This window comes from Dryobates pubescens, chromosome 9 (assembly GCF_014839835.1).
Source record: "Dryobates pubescens isolate bDryPub1 chromosome 9, bDryPub1.pri, whole genome shotgun sequence".
Taxonomy (NCBI): Eukaryota; Metazoa; Chordata; class Aves; order Piciformes; family Picidae; genus Dryobates; species Dryobates pubescens.
The window spans coordinates 12,948,882-12,965,873 of NC_071620.1; the positions used below are offsets into that span (position 1 = coordinate 12,948,882).

The window sequence follows — 16,992 nt, forward strand, 5'->3', positions numbered from 1 at the left end:
GCCGAACCAACAAAAAAAAAACGTTAAGGCTACTTTAACAGTCACCTGACTTTCAGCCCCTCATTTGTACAGAAGTTGTTCTTGTCTCCACATTTATATACCGTGAGGCTGTCTGCATTACCAAGGACTTTAAAAGAACCAGATTTCCAACCCCCCAACCATTCCAGCCCATCTACTGCCTATCTGTGGAGCACCAGTAAGGCTCACATCCCACTCAGTCCCAATAAAGAGCAGCTGATGGTGTTAATGGTAGGAAGAAAAAGAAAACAAGAACAGAAAGAAAACAGCCATTAAAGGAATCAAAAGGACTTCTCATTCCATTAAAGAATGTGGATGGAAGCAGGACAAAAAGAAAATTAACACACACCTCCCCCCTCAAAACCAGGCACTAGGTAGGATAAAAATGGACTGGGTATGACAAAAACGAAACAAAGCACAGCACTGCACAGCCTGATCTAGCCCTGCTTCGCTGCACACCGTGAGGAACAGTTCAGTGGAGAACATCAACTCTTAAGGTTCAATAAACAGAGAGTTGAGTGTAAGGTCCTACGGGCTGAGCAGAGTTCTGGTGACTCTTTTTGATGCGATGGAGAAGCAGGAAGTCAAGAACGTGCTCCCACTGCTCCAGATATTGGCACATCCAGCTTGTTTTCACATCATCGAAAGCTTTGGATTTGATTAGTGATTTTCTGTGGTTCTTAGGTGATCTCAAGTGAGGGTGGTAAAAAATGAGGGTGGTAAGACACTGGCCCAGGTTTCCCAGAGAGGTGGCAGAAGTCCCTCCCCTGGAACCATTCCAGGTAAGGTTGGACGGGATTTTGAGCAATGTGCTCTAGTTGCAGCTGTCCCTGCTGACTACAGCAGGGTAGAGCTAGCTGCCCTTTAAGGGTCCCTTCCAACTCCAAACCACACCATAATTCCACGAAAGTAGCTGAGGGAGGTAATTTCAGGCTATGACAAGACATCTCATTCTCACACCAGTATGAAACAAGAGCAAAAAGACTGGTGGATGGAGTATCTGTCTTAGCTTTGAATTTCTTCTGTCACTTTCTGACAACTCTAATATTTCATAAAACTGCTTTTCGGGTATGTTTCATGGCTTTGTTTTCTCCCATTCCTACCTTGGAATAATCTGTGTTGCTTGTATGACAGGCAGAATAAGAAGCAGGGACTTTGACCTGTTTGGTGAGTGCAGGAAAGCAAGTCAGATGTGGTTTTTCAAGCTTTTGTTTCTTTATTAGTGAAACATCTCACAGCTTTACAGCATTATCAGCAATTCTAAAGGTCTGGTGACATAAAAAATCTGAGGAAACTGTGGTTCTTTACCCTGAGGAAAAGGAGGCTCAAGGGAGACATTCTGTCTCTCTACAACTCCCTGAAAGGAGGTTGGAGCCAGGTGGGGATTGGTCTCTTCTCCCGAGGAACAAGCGACAGGACAAGAGGAAACAGCCTCAAGTTGTGCCAGAGGAGGTTCAGGTTAGACACAAGGAACAATTTCTTCCCCCAAAGAGTTGTCAAGGCCTGGAACAGGCTGCCCAGGGCAGTGGCGGAGTCTCCATCCCTGGAGGAGTTTCAAAGCTGTGTAGATGTGGTGCTGAGGGACATGGTTTAATGGTGACCTGGCGGTACTGGGTTAATGGTTGACCTCCATGAGCTTGAAGGTCTCTTCCAACCAAAATGATTCTGTGATTGTCATTCCCATTTAAAAACAAACCAAACATTCCAAAACCAAAGGAATTACTGAACATAGGCATTTAAAAGGGATTAGAATATTTGTATCAAGGCACAGAGTCTCGTGGAGAAGACTCAGTTAAGAATGTGAAAGTGGAAATGTAAGAGCAAAGTCAATGGAAATATTAGCTGCCAAGGCGCCAGCACAGAAGGTAATGAGCTGTAAGGGCTGACATTGTATCTCTGGCTGCAGGGCCTGCCTCCAGATGCACTGCTCCTGGAAGAACAGAGCTCAAGGAGGTGTGAGAACAGGTCAGGATGCTGGGAAGAAGCTCTTGCATCACTCTGTGCCCTGGGGTAGGGAAAAGGGTTCTATTTCTTTTGCCATAACAGCAAAGAAATCCTAAGCAAGGCAAAAAATTCCCTTCATCATCATACACATCTGGTAATGAGTCAATTGACAGTCATGGGGTTGGAGTCAAGAGTAAAGACACTTGGCATAAAGACCTGGGGTTATGGCAGGGAATGGTGAATTAAGGTTGAACACCAGGTCTTCACCAGAGTGAGGGCCAAGAGACGGTCTGGGGCCGTGGGTGGGCTTGTGGTGGGTGAGGAATAGAGCCGGAAGGGAGAAGCAGCTCATCTCCCGAGCTGCTGAGGTTGCACCTCCTCTAACGTGCGAGCAGAACTGCTGTGATTTGTTTTGGCAATGTAATGCAGACATGCCCAAGTTTAAAACAGTCATCACTGGCATGCAATGTTCTGAACAAGAAATACCCCCCGGATTAGGCACAAGTCTGTGTCGTCTGCCAAGAAGCACTGCTGGAGTGACCACGCTCATAAAGAGTGACGTGAAAAAAACATTTTAGATTTGTTTTCCTGCTTCCTAACTTCACTGAGGGCAAGAAAAGCTCATTTCTGTGTTACATAAACACAGCCCCATCATTGCCTGTGGAGCGTTCACGCTCCTATTGCTATTACATTAAACCCCGTGCAGAGCTAATGCAAATGGAGACCTCAGTGTGACCTCAAAATGAGGACATGAAATGAGGCAGCAACGTCTGGATGCCTATAATCAGAAATTACACGTTCCTGTTTACTTGTGAGGCATCACGTGAGCCACAAAGCATCCAGAGGCAGTGTTTTTACAAGATAAAACAATTGGCTTACCATAAAAGAGGGAATGGAATCCTGCACTGTGTCTTGCAAAGCCCCCATGGTGGATGATGCCCACGTTTAGATGCACAAGCTGGTTTATTCAAGACAGCCACTGTGATGGCAGTGACCAAGGTTGCTTTTTACACATGGCCAACTGGTCTGTGATTATCTGGTCTGGGGAGTTCTTTACACACAAAGCAAACTCATACATTTGCATTTATGTCCAGCTCTGGAGTCCTCAGCAGAGGAGAGATATGGACCTGTTGGAGTAGGGCCAGAGAACACCACAACAATGATCTGAAGGCTGGAAGCCTTCTGCTGTGAGGACAGGCTGGGGGGGTTTCAGCCTGGAGAAAAGAAGATTCCAGGGAGACCTTCTTGTGGCATTTCAGTACTTGAAGGGGCTGAGACAAAAAGCTGGGGACAGACTTTTGTGCAGGGCCTGTTGTGACAGCACAAGGGGTTGATAGGTTTGAAGTAAAAGAGGGAGATTCAGACTGGACAGAAGGAAGAAACAGTTTAAACTGAGGGTGGAGAGACCCTGTTGCAGGTTGTCCAGAACCTGAAACCATTCCAGGTCAGGCTGGATGGGCCTCTGACCAACTTGCTCTAGATGCAGATGTCCCTGCTGACTGCAGGGGGCTTGGACTAGATGACCTTTAAAGGTCCCTTCCAACCCCAACCACTCTGTGATTCTAAGATTCTATGACTCCAAGACAAAGGGGAGTAAGGAAAAATGAAGGGAAAACAAATCTGTTATTTTATTCTGCCAACAAAGATTAAGTGGGGCACTAGCAAAAACTGTGATGCCAGTTACCCAGTTATTTAAACAAACAGATACCTTTTCTTCTCCTGGATCTATCATCACATCCATAGTTCCCAGAACTGCTGTGGACTCTTCTTCTATCACAGTTGGTCTATCTGCTTGTGATAACTCCAGTGGCTTGAGGCATAGGGTTTTTGGCAGCGCTAACTCAACCCTGCCAATGTCATGATAGCCCAAGTAGCACGCTCCCAACAGTTGTCCCAGTCTGACCTCTCACTAGATTTCAAAACAAGACAACAATTTAATCTGTAGCTGTGATGTGACTGGGACTAAAAATCCAGATCCAGGCTTTGGTGGACCAGAAAGTCTTTGCTGAGCTATAGCTGACAGTCTCTTGCAAAAAGCCGAGTCCATCTAGATTTGGAACATGCTGAAGTTGAAGAGGGTGCCCATTATTATGGATGAGAGAAAATGGCCTCAAGTCGTGCCAGGGGAGATTTAGGTTGGATATTATAAGAAACTTCTTCCCTGGAAGGGTTCTCAAATGCTGGAACAGGCTGCCCAGGGAGGTGATGGAGCCATCATCCCTGGAGGTGTTTAAAAGCTGAGGGACATGGATTAGTGGTGATCTGGCAATGCTGGGTTAATGGTTGGACTCAGTGATCTTGGAAGTCTCTTCCAACCAAAATGAATCTGTGATTCTGTGGTTCAGTGGTGACATGGCAGTGTTGGGCTAATGGTTGGACTTGATGATCTTAAGAGTCTCTTTCAATCAAAATGATTTTATGATTCTGTGGTTTAGGGGTTACCTGGCAGTGTTGGGTTAACAGTTGGACTTGATCTTAAAAGTCTTTTCAAACTAGAAAGATTGTATGATTCTCTGTGCTCTTGGTGGGTTCACACACAATACTTCAGAGCTGATCACTTGCAATTTGTTTAGTGCCTCAGCTGACAGTGCAAACCAAGCCACTTCCACACAGTGTTGTGCCTAACCCTGGGCCCCAGGCTTCACGCCCAACATGTGGAAAAAAAGAAAAAAGAAGGAAAAAGAAAACCAAAAGAAAGCAAAACAACCCCAAAACCCCAAACCACCCCTTCTAACATATCAGCACAGACAGAAATGAGGCTCTGAAAGTAGGACCACTATCGCAGCAATCTAAGACTGGTCAGGACCGAAGCACTGAACACGGCAAAGAGTGTGTTCGATGCCGAGGTACACACCTCTTCCTCTGAACTGTCACTCAGGTCATTGGCAAGTGAGGCACTCAAGGAGGCCGCCTTGGGCTCCAGGTAGCAGAGGCACATAGCCAGAGGGAAGGAGAGAGTGAGGGCGTATGGCACTGAGAAAGAGGCAGAGAGCAGGAAGAAAAAAATGAAGAGGAAGCAAGGCACCAGGGATGGGGAGCGGATGGGGAGGTAGTGCTGCACGCTGGCGGGCAGGAGGTTGGTTTCGGAGAGGTTGGGGAGAGACAGGTAGCCATCGTCATCCAAGAGGGAAGGAAAGGACTCGGGGAGTTGCAAGGAGAAGGAAAAGAGCGTTCCGCCTCCGCTGGGCTTTTGCTTGTAGGCGAAAGGCACGTCAGGCTCGGCGGAGCAAACGCGCCCCTTCCGGTCAGGCTCCGGCTCCGCCTCGCCGGCTTTCGGAGGGCTCCGGTTGGGCACCTCGCAACCCACAGCCTTGGTCCGAGCGCTCTCCTTGCATCTCCTGCGGAGCTTTGCTGGAGAAGATACTGGGGGGCCAGGCTGCGAGGATGGTGAGGGGTTGGGGGGGTCAGTGCCAAGCAAAGATGGCTGGTGACAGAGGAAGAGCAGCAAACAAGGCGCGAAAGCAAAAGGACAAAAAGAAAACTGTCATTAGTTAATTTTCTTCTGCGGTGATACAGAATATATTTATTTATATTTATATAAGATCAGAAACAGTCTGAACACCACAGCTTTCCACTGAGTTAAATGGTGCATGTTCCCACCACAGCTAGCAGTGGGCCAGGGTCACAGCTCGCAAAAGACACCTCCTTTGGCTGTAAGAAGTTTGGACTAGATGACCTTTAAAGGTCCCTTCCACCCAATGTATACTATGACTGATTCTATGATTCTTCATCCAGCACTTTGCTAAGCCTGACACTAAAGCCTTCAGAGGTGGAGTTTCAGGTGCTGCCACCTTCCCCTTATGGTAAGACTGGCTTCAGGTCACAAGGAGCTTTCAAACATGAAGTACATGGAGAGCAACAAAGAAACAAGGGAATGTGCTTCTCATACCAACACTGCTTGTGACACCCCTCCTGCACTCGGGAGGAGACCCGAGGCAGGGGGTGCAGATGCTTCCCATCTACACTTTGGACAAGCTCAATAGAAGCTATGGATTTTGAAACTCTGTGTGCCCCAATTCCTGCATTACAGTATTAGAATAGCCTTATATTTAGGTCTTAAGCCCAAATTAAACCCATTGTGGTTCGGGGAGGCATAAATCCATACGTTACTGACAGAAAAAAATCTGTCCCAGCTCAATACCTGCCCTGCCGGCCAGCTCCTCAGCACGGTGCTCATCGCCACCCAGGCTGGGTGTCTCAACCATCCTGTCCTCACCTCTGCGTCCTCTTCACCCTGCCTTCACCCCTACGTCGCTCACCAGCCTGCCCTCACCAACACAGCCACCTCTCCTCACAGTCAGAAAGTGACTCTCTACTCATAGCAATGATGGAAAAAACTACACCCAATGCTTTTCTTGCAAGTTCTACCAAAGAACATTTGCTACTGAAAAGAAGTGTTTGCTTTGCTGTGACACTTGCAGGGAAATCAACAGGTCTTTAAAGTCACTCAAGGACAAAAAGTGGGGAGGAGGGAGATGATGAATTCATCAAGAAAGGGTGAACATCACCTCACATGCTCCCTTCCACGACTGCTCTTGAGCAGGACAACAGCCACTATCACCATCAAAACGTCCTAAAACACCAGACATGCCACAGTGCTGATGAATCAGAGGCATTTCGGCCAAAGGCAACTATGTACACTTAGCTCCATGACCAAATCCAAGGAGCGTGCCCTGCTCCATCTGCCATGCATCTCCCTGAGGAGCTACAATGGGCCATTTAAACTCCACGTCCAGCTCCCATAAGCAAACCAACTTCAAAGCCAAACCAGCATTTGCCTGTAAAAGCTGGTGCCAAATGTGAGCCAACAAGCAGGATCTAAATTTTAGACACAGGGTGCATCAACACCAGCTACTAAATCTAATCTTTACCAAGTGTAATAATGGTAGGAATGGGATTAAGGCCCAATATTTTCATGGAAGAGCTCCTTCCCCTCCTGTTATTTTTCTGCTCTCTCTTCTCTGACCAGAACAGTTAAAAAACCCCAACAATCCATGAGTTCAGGTAATCTGTTCCCAGGTGAAGCCATCAAACCCAAGCCTAACCTCAAACTGGCCTGCAAATGTCTTCTTTACGGGCTTAATGTGGTAAGATCAAGGCAAAATTTAATGCTGGTGGACTCACAGGACTCTATGTGAGTCAAATACACAGAACTTCTCTTTATTTGTATTGTAAAGGCAAAGAAGCCAAAGTAAATTTATTCTTTGCTAACGCAGGCTCTTCACTTACTGAACATCTTTGCAGTGTTAATATTGAGAGTAATTTCTGGTGCTTGAGTACATATGGACAAAGCAAAGGAAAAACATCTCAGTGGAGAAGCTGAAAACCTCCCTGTAAAATGTACATATATCCTTAAAAAGAAATGTGAACTCAAATTTGTCCTGTGCTGCTTTATTCTCTTTGTAGGTCCAGGCAAAACAGGACTGAGATCTCTATAGGCTTCACTTCTCCATCTATTTTCAGATGGTTTGAACGGAACCCACCTCTTGAGTGGAGGGTAAAACCCACTCATTTATGCATGTTTAAGCCCCATCAAAACATTCTCCTAAATATATCTTTGCCTGTTTCTAGCCAGATCTAAGGAATAGATGATTTTGGAAATACAGCTGATCTCCCCATTGACTTAAATTAACCAACACTTGGAAGAGAATTAATTTCTATTGGATACTTTTTGCATATTTGGTTTTCATCCATGTTTCTCCATGCAGAACCTGATGCAGTTTCAGGTCCCCAGTTAAATTTGACAGAGGCTGTTGGTTGTTTTGTTCAAGCTACAATTACAGAGCATGCTTTCAAAGGGAAATCTTTCCTCATTTGCAGTTGTCAGGGATGCAATTTGTTCCTGATGTTTGGAACCTTAATGACAACTCTTTTGGAGGGCTTGATGCTTTATGTAGCTCTCACTGTGGCCTTATATGACAAGGCTGGAAGTTCAGGTGCTAACACTGGCAGTTTTATGGATGTAAACAACAAGTTTTTTCCCCATAAATAAGGAGAGTAAATCTTAGATCAAGGTTTTCCCTCGTAAATGAAGAAGGTAAATATCAGATCAAGGGTCTTCCTCACAAATAAGGAGGGTAAACCTTAGATCAAGGGTTTTTCTCCTCATAAATTAAGAAGGTAAATATCAGAGCAAAGTTTTTCCCCCATAAATGAGGAGGGTAAATCTCAGATCAAGTTTTTTTTGTCCATAAATGAGAAGGGTAAATCCTACTTATTTAGCAAAGGAATTCCACAGTAGACTTTTGGAATGACATTCAAGATTCTCTATTTCATATTCTGTTCTCTTCTCAATGCAAAAGAAACAGAGGGCATGTTACACTCAATCTTTTGTGATTCTACCTTATTTCTCTTCACTGCCAACCTCTATTATTCAGCATCTTCTCTGCCCCCCTGTTGGATATACCTTGTCTTGAAACCTCAGTAGATACAAAGCAGTGATGTTGGAATGGGACATGGGGAGGGATAAACCAAATTGAACAACTGAGCAGAGAATCACCAACAAAATCAAGCATTTCTTTCAATGCAGAACTTCAAACAAGGAACGGAAATGATTTCGCAAACCAGAAAAAAACAAACCAACAAAAAAATATTAATATTAATAACCAAAAGTTAAGAGAGGAAAAAGCTGATTGAAATACAAGGACACAGTGTCATGAGATGCGGATGAGACAAAGACAACAGCACAGAGCTACACTCAAGAACGCAGAATTATTTTGACGCCTTGTTGAAAAATAAAAGCCATGATAACTATAACTGATGACCAAAGGAGCCAGGCTGTTTTGGGGGGGTTCCTACAGAGCTCTTGAATTCCCTGTAAAAACCACTGTGTTGTTAAATGGATTTCAAATGACAGTCCAAGGCAGAAACCAGCTTTTAAAATATCAGTACAAACGGACCATAAAAATAACGATTCAAGACATGTATGTGCGTGGACATACAACTGTGTATATTCTAGTTTCCTTTCATGGAACTAGTTATGTCCTACTTCCTCATCAATTCTGCCCTTCCCCCAGTGCTCTCAGACAGGTCTGTTTAGCCCAACCCTCCCTCAAACCCACTGTCAGGCAGGTCAGTTTAGCACAAAATTCCCTAAACCCACTCTCAGGCAGGTCAGCTGAACACCAAATCCCCCCAAACTCTACCTTGGTGTCGTGGCGTATAGCTGAAATCGGGGTGACTTCCTCTGCTCTTTTCTTTTTGCCTTCTTCATCATCTTTCTCTTCTTCTGCCTTTTTCTCTGGGGTCACAGTGGTTATCAAGTTGGTCTGAGAGATGCCCTTTGTTGTGGCGTACTGGCCAGTACCAACCTCTGCAGCAGACACAGAATCCTTCATGTACATTTCATGGTTTTCATTCACTGATGCTAAAAGCAAATATTTAAAGAGGGAAAAAGTCTGAAAGAGCTTTTTGCTGAGAAGCTGCACAAAAAGGGGTTAGTAAAGCATTCAAGGCATTGCTGAAAACACAACTCTTGTGCTGTTTCAGGAAACCATGAGGGTGTGCACACATTCAAATAAAGGTTTAAGTAAAATGTTTACTGGAAATGAAGCTTTTCTAAGCAAGAACACAGATTGTGACTGTGCACACACACATTAGTGTAGCTAATGTGCACATTACACAGCTGTTAAATGTCATCAAGCCATTCAAACTGCAGTAAACACCACAAAATAATAGTAATAAAAAAGAGAGTTGTCACAATTATCAGGCAGGAAACATAAGGAGAACCAGCTAAGACATCAGCCATGGGGGTGGAAGAGGTTTTCCTGGAGATGTGGCAGAATAGAACTCTAAGGAACGTGCTGCTCTACAGAGAATGGCAATATTGATGTACCACAGGCATGACATCTGAGAGCGAGGAAATGGGAGCTTTGTGTTAGTGAGCAGCAGTGTCTGACACAGTCAAGTGAGCTCATCATCCCAAAACACTCTGGGAAGTGATGGTGTTCAATGCAGTGGATCCAAAAGGGATCTTTTAAGATTACAGAATGGTTTGGGTGGGAACAGGTTGCCCAGAGAGGTTACCACAGAACTGTTCAGGTTGGAAGAGACCTTTCAGATCAAGTCCAACCAAAAGGAGTTCTGGAATCTCCTTCTCTGGAGCCATTACAAACACATCTGAATACTGTGATTGTGAGCAGCCTGCTGTGCGTGCCCCTGCTTTAGCTGGGGGGTTGGACGAGATGATCTCCAGTGGTCCTTTCCAACCCCCACCATGCTGGGATTCTGGGATTTTGTGGCCTTTAAAGCTCATCTAGTCTAATCCCCCTGCTGTCAGCAGAGACATCTGCAACTAAAGCCCCAAACAATCTGACCTGGTATGTTTCCAGGCATGAGGCACCTCCATCGCTGTGGGCAATGTGTGCCAGTGTTTCACCACTTTTGGCATTAAAAAAACTCTTGAAGTTAATTAATCTTAGTTGAATTTAGTTGCATCTGTTACCAATGATAGGACTAGGATCACATTGGAATCGTGATGCAGGACGTTACAGCTACGTTCACCTTATAGCAGCCACATCAGTGAAGAAATCATAAGCATTGATTAAAAACAAGCCTCTTTCCCCCATGTGCACTTCAGCAAATTAACAACATAAAACCCACAAAGTGGTTTGGATCTCTTGTCTCCTGGGAATGAGCTTAGGAGGCAGGAGAAAGCAAAGGGAAAAGGAGACATCTTGTTTGGATGTCACAAACAAAATAACGCAGCAGGATCGTTTCTGCTCTGAGCCACATGCACAGCAAGCAGGTCACCAGTTGCTTGGTAACGAGCAAGAAGCGTTATCAGAATTAGAAGATTCCAAAATAATTAACAACAAGCAGCATCTTAAGGGTGGAGAGAAGCAGCCTTGTCATCATTACTTCCATGTTAAAGTTTCTTCCCCTTCCCATCATCAGCTGTGGTTCATTTGTGATGTTCTGCAGGAAAATTCACCTTTCCTTGTAAAATTGCAGCAGATCTGAGTTTAGTCTCAGCCTTTTTTTCTATACAGATAAACTACAACCTCTTTACTCAACATCTGACAAAAGCAACAGCTGATATAGCTGAGATTCTGAATCACACCCTGGTTTAAACTGAGGGAGCAGCAGAACCATTATTCTGTGAATCATGGAGAAGAACCCATATACATTAGTCCATCTCACACCTTCAAAAGTAGCACCTGGAAAAAGCCTGGTAGTGCTCATCTGACTAGAATCAGGAATCATGGAATGTTTGGGGTTGGAAGGGACCTTTACAGGTCATCTAGTCCAACCCCCCTGCAGTCAGCAAGGACATCCTCAACCAGAGCAGGTTGTTCAGAGACCCAAACAACCTGATCTGGAATGCCTGCAGGGATGGGGCATCTCTGGGCAACTTAGGCCAGGGTCTCACCATCCCCAGTGTAACAAATTTCTGCCTTGTATCTAGTCTGAATGTAGGATGTGAGGTAACTGGAAGCAAGGGAATAGAATCATCAAATCACTTTGGTTTGAAGAGACCTTTAAGCTTATTGTGTCCAATCATTAACCCAGCACTGCAGGTGACTGCTAAACTGTGTCCCTCAGCACCACATCTCCATGGCTTTGAAACCCCTCCAGGGATGGGGACTCCACCACTGCCCTGGGCAGCCTGTTCCAGGCCTTGACAACTCTTTTGGGGAAGGAATAATTAATTTATGAATTGTAACCCAGAAAGTCCTACAAAAGAAAAGAGGCCAAATTAAACCAAACTCCAAACAGTTACTCATGCAAGCCCAGAAAAAATGCTGATGCCTGACTTGGTTCTTGCCCAAAGCAGGCAGTTGCTTTGAAGTTGTGATGGCAAGAAAAAGGGCTCCATGAAGACTGGGCTCTCAAGAACCTCATCCAGGCACACCCTTCATAAGGACCACAGCAATAACATTTAGCACAATACTCCTCTGCATCCTCCCAAAACGTGCAGGTACTCACAGCCTCCACTCAGCTGAAGCTCAAAGAGATGAGATGACAAGAACTTTATACCCAGTCTAAAGCAGTGACCACCACCATCATGAGAACTTTTGACAAAGCCAGCTGAGAGGACCTTACCCCCATCTAAGCTGCGAGACATAGTGTAACGTTTACTGGAAGACCGCTCGAAGTAGGGTGCGGGACGGTCTATGAGGGCGCTGGCTCTCCTCGTCTGCGCTTGCGTCCGGCCGCTGTAGCGGAACTTGGAGCCCAGCGTCAGGAACTTCTTTGGAGGTGCTTCTGGCAGCAAGAGTCTAAAACACATCAAGTAGTGCAGCAGTTACTCGCCCTCCTCCAAAAGCCCTTTCTGAAGAGAAGATGACTGTTGGCTCTCTCTGGGAGTTTAGAGGCTAGGTGCCTTTAAGACAGCACAAAGCTGCAGACCTCCAGAAGGTCCAGAGCATCCAGGAGGTGGACTGGAAGATGTATTTCATTCCCATAAGTCCTGCCTCTCTATCAAACTGGCAGCTGAATCAGTTTTCTTCCTTTTTTCCCTTCCCTCTCTTCTCCCAGGAAGGTCACACAGGCTCTTATCTCTTTGTGGGGGAGGCCTGGTGTTGGCTTTGGCAATGCTGCCAATTAGGCCTGGAATGGCTGAATGGGGGCCTGGAGCTGCCAAGCTGAATTTTTGCTGCATCACAATGGTGTGGTATGGAGGGTAGAGAGGCTTGGTAGGGAGGGAGCATGAAAGCTTGGATTTGTTCACCTGCTCTAAAGGGAGGTTTGTGTGAAGCTTTGGCTTAATGAGCTTCTGTGATCCAGACTATGGATTTTTGTGTATTTTATATGCTTTGTACTGTTGTATGTAGTTGTGAATAGCATTCCTGTTTAAGCTTTCCTATCCAGTCTTTTGTGCAAGCATTTTTCTTTTGCCCCTTTTGGAAGAGGCAAAAAGAGCAATCTTGTCTTGCTCTAAACCCATGACAGTATCTCTCTTTATCGTGGGTCTGTGCCTCACAGGTCTGAGGCTAAAAGAGAGTCGAAGGATGCTGAGTTCTTCCTCAAAGGCAAGAACCATAGAATAACGAAGGTTGCAAAAGGCCATCAAGATCATTAAGTCCAAACATCAAACCGACACCATCATGGCCATTAAACCATGTCCTGAAGTGCTGTGTCTACACGTTTTCTGAGCACCTTCAAAGATGGTGACTTCACCACCTCCCGGGGTAGTCTGTTTCAATGCCTGTTCACTCTTTCAGTAAGGAAATTGTTCTGAGTAGCCAACCTAAACCACTTCTGGTTCAACTTGAAGCTATCCTCTTGTCCTGCTGCTACTTGGGAGAGACTGACCTCCATCTGGCTCCAATCTCCTTTCAGGGAGTTGTAGAGGACCAGAAAGTATCCTCTCAGCCTCCTTTTCTCCAGACTGAACAACCCCAGTTCCCTCAGCCACACCTCACAAGTCTTGTTCTCCAGACCCTCCACTATCTTCAGTCCCCTTTTCTGGACCCAATCCAGCACCTCAATGTCCTTCTTGCAGTGAGAGACCCAAAACTGAACTCAGTATTAGAGATGTGGCCTCGCAGTTTTCTTTTTAAGCTCTTACCTACAACCCTCAGTAACTTCCCATACCAGTTGCTCTCTTTAGACATTCAAAAGTGCAGCAGACCCCTTCATCTCCAATTATAACAGCTGATAATACCATGGCAAACAATTAATTTGGACCATATGGTGATTTGAAACACTCAGGAGCTACCTGAAACACTATGAAAAACTGGGGTGAAACACTTCCGTCTTGAAGAAGAAATAACCTCCTCTTGGTCTGCTTGGAGACACCTCGTGATCAAAAGGACAGCACGATTTGGAAGGGTTTTGTCTCTGCTGACAGAATTGGTCTCTTTTGTTGTTGTTGTTGTTTTAGGTCACATCTTTAGGAAGAAGGGATCCACATACCTGAAAAACGTGTGGTGCTCAACACACACCTTCCACAAGCGCTTGGCAGCACGATGATTTGGCAGCTTAAACCCAATGGTGCTTTCAAACTGCTCAAACTAGGGAAGAAAGAAGAAAAAAAACTAAGGACTTATTTGAGGCTGTGCACCCACTTTCAGTGTACAGAGATTCAGCTTCATCTCCTCCATCAGTATCACCTCACTGCAAGGGTGAACATTAATGCTTGTATACATAACCACACATAGATGTAGTCTATGAAGCTGGGAGTGATAATGGTAACCTTTGAGCATTGGTTTTAGGTAGAAACTCAAAGAGCAGGAGGTTTTTGATGGTGACAGTGATGTTTTATGCCCTGTAGTAACAAAGAGATCAGAGATTTGGGAGACTTGTGAGAAAACCACAATGTAAGTGTCTTAACCCAGTTTAAACAATGGTGGGAAATCTGATAATAGCCTGGAGGAAAGCAGTGGTCCCCAGGGACTGATCTGGTCTCACACAGCCTTAGATCAAGGAGATTTGCAGTGCAAGAACTGCACAGTTAGTAAATCACGGTGGGTTTAGCTAATTTATCTTGTGAGAAGCATGAGGAACAGGCAGGTAATGGAAAAGGGTCGACTGGAGATACAGAGACCTTTCTAGGTAGATTTCTATGCTCCAGACAAAAGATAAAACCTCTGCAACATGCTGAAGTCTACACATAGATGTCTGAGTAGGTGAAATAAGAGTGATGTGATCAGGGAAAGGTGGAAAGAATGGTGTTGGTAAAGAAGCATAGATCCTTGCAGGGAGATGACAGAGAGCAACAAAGCAGGAAACAGCAAAACAATGAAGCAACACATGTAATGGTCCTACTCTAGGTGACTGTGTTTTAGCAGGTGGGTTTGACTAGATGACCTCCAGAGGCTCCTTCAACCTCCATTACTGGGTGGTTCTGTGGTGAATCATGAATGGCGTGATTTGGAAAGAGATTGCAGTGAGTGTTTTGCATAAGGAACTATAACTTAGTCACACACCGACCAGCAGAGGTCACCAGGGCTTCATCAGTGGCCAGCCTGAGCACAGGCACTGGGAATGTCTGCGGCTACTTACAGGTATCTTTTAAAATCAAACTCAAGACTGGGAAGTTGGCTCCTAAAATGGTGATTGCTGAGAAGCAGGTTTGTAGATTTTGATTTAGGACTCAAAACCCAGACCCTGGGGGTATGGGGTCGACCAGCAGGTCTCTCAGGTCACTTATGAAGCCATAGAATCATTTTGGTCAGGAAAGACCTTTGAGATCATCAAGCCCAACCATTAACTCAGCACTGCCAGGTCACCACTAAACCATGTCCCTCAACACCACATCTACAGAGCATTGAAACCCCTCCAGGGATGAGGACTCCACCGCTACCCTAGGCAACCCATGCTACGTACTGGAGACCTCAACTTAGGGCTCCTAATAGCCAGTGCATTAAGGGAGAAATGCCAGAAAATCCTCATCCAGGTGACTTCTGTACTGAACTGGAGCTCCACCCTCTAAAATGGACATGAGTGTTTCATCTGTCATGGAGCAATCATTGGGCCTGCACAGCCTTTGCCTGGGATGATCCGCCTGGGATGATCCTCCTGGGATTTTCCTTAAGATTTGTCATCTCATTTCTGGGTTAGCTCAAACTCAGCTCTTGAGGCTGCGATTTGCTGTGCTCGTGGCTGAGCCACGAGAGGGCACTCACTGATCAAGACTTTCCATCGCCTTCGCTAGAACCAGACCGTGAGCTCCTGCGGGCCTGAAGTGCTAACGCCTGTGGCGACCGAAAACGCCGGATGGTGGATGATTAACATTTAATTGTAGCACTCTGCTCTGATTTCAGTTGTACTGGTCTGTACTGGCCTACTGGTTTGCACTGGTCTACATCTTCTAGTGAGGAAGAGAAATAGACCCTAATTTAATACACAGCATGACGGTGGGTGATGAGCATGAAATGATGAACAACGTGTTACAAAGCAGCAATAACGTGGAGGAGAATCTTACATGTAAATGTCAGCTCCTGGATGTAAACAGAGAAACACCAAAGAAGATTTGATCTGTATTTGAAGTATTGGCCCAAGAAAATCAGCATAGATTAGGAAAAAAACCAACAAAACAATAAATGGAGAGGAATATTGGTAAGAGAGGACAAATCAACACATGAGTGATCACACAGGGCTTCCAAAGGTTCTTTCACTGAAGAGCATCAGGATGCCCTTACCTCCCCTGGTCGGATTTTGATGTAGAAGTTGTTCCTCTTGTATGAAATTTTCAGCACCTTTGGCCAGGCAAATCTATTTATCCTGAGCCTGTCTCGATATATTAGGAGTCCACTTGCACAAACTCCCAGCATGATCTCCACTCCTTCAGAATCCTGGAAAAACAAGAAGTGGATTTTGTTGGATAGCTCTCTCCTTCCATCCTGAAGATCCTTGTTTCTACCCGGGCTATGTCTTTTTAATGCATCAGTCGTAGTGACCTGATTTCTGAGTGCTACTTGCATTCATGCAAGTAATAGTAAGGTTGGGGAGGGTGAGAGGTCTTTGAGTGTTGTGAATGTTTCCTTCCATTTTAGAAAGACTCCAGAAGGAAGGAAGAAATTGTAGACCTTACTAATAGAATGATATTAAGCATACAGCCAAAAGTTTATAAGCATCATAAAAACCTGAGTGTTATTAGCATAAATAGCAGATAGAAAGCAGGACAGCATACAGATTTACTTCTGGCATCACTTAGCTCACAGAAACACAGAATCCCAGCACAGTGGGGGCTGGAAGGGACCTCTGGAGATCACCAAGTCCAAACCCCTGCTGCTAAAGCAGGATCACCCACAGCAGGTTGCCCAGGATCACAATGTCCAGGTGGGTTTGGAATCTCTCCAGAGAAGGAGATGCCACAGTCTCTCCAGGAAGCCTGCTCCAGGACTCCAGCACCCTCACAGCAAAGTAATTTCTTCTCTTGTTCAGGTGGAACCTCCTAAGTTCCAATTTGTGCCCACTGCCCCCTGTCCTGTTGCTGGGTAGCACTGAAAAGTCTGGCCCCATCCTCTTGTCCCCCACCCTTTGGGTATTGATTGGCATCGAGAAGATCAGTGTCTTCTCCATGACCGAGCTTTGTAGTTCGCTTGGCTTTAGTTGGTTTGGTAGCTTCTGTAACACTCTTGT

At 45.3% G+C, this 16,992-nt stretch overlaps 1 protein-coding gene across 22 annotated transcripts in view; it reads right to left on the bottom strand.

Annotated features, from left to right (window-relative positions):
• Nucleotides 1-16,992, bottom strand: part of EPB41L3 (erythrocyte membrane protein band 4.1 like 3) — a 109,692-nt gene that overhangs the window by 18,565 nt on the left and 74,135 nt on the right. For 9 of the 22 annotated variants that reach the window (XM_054164137.1, XM_054164138.1, XM_054164134.1 and 6 more), the window contains exons 9-13: nucleotides 16,050-16,202; nucleotides 13,822-13,919; nucleotides 12,007-12,182; nucleotides 9,108-9,328; nucleotides 4,817-5,386 (exon numbers count right to left, since the gene is read on the bottom strand). In XM_054164137.1, coding sequence (XP_054020112.1) covers nucleotides 4,817-5,386; nucleotides 9,108-9,328; nucleotides 12,007-12,182; nucleotides 13,822-13,919; nucleotides 16,050-16,202 — 1,218 coding nt within the window. The remainder of the gene's footprint in view (nucleotides 1-4,816; nucleotides 5,387-9,107; nucleotides 9,329-12,006; nucleotides 12,183-13,821; nucleotides 13,920-16,049; nucleotides 16,203-16,992) is intronic. The other 13 variants (XM_054164145.1, XM_054164143.1, XM_054164141.1 and 10 more) reach the window with 3 other exon arrangements.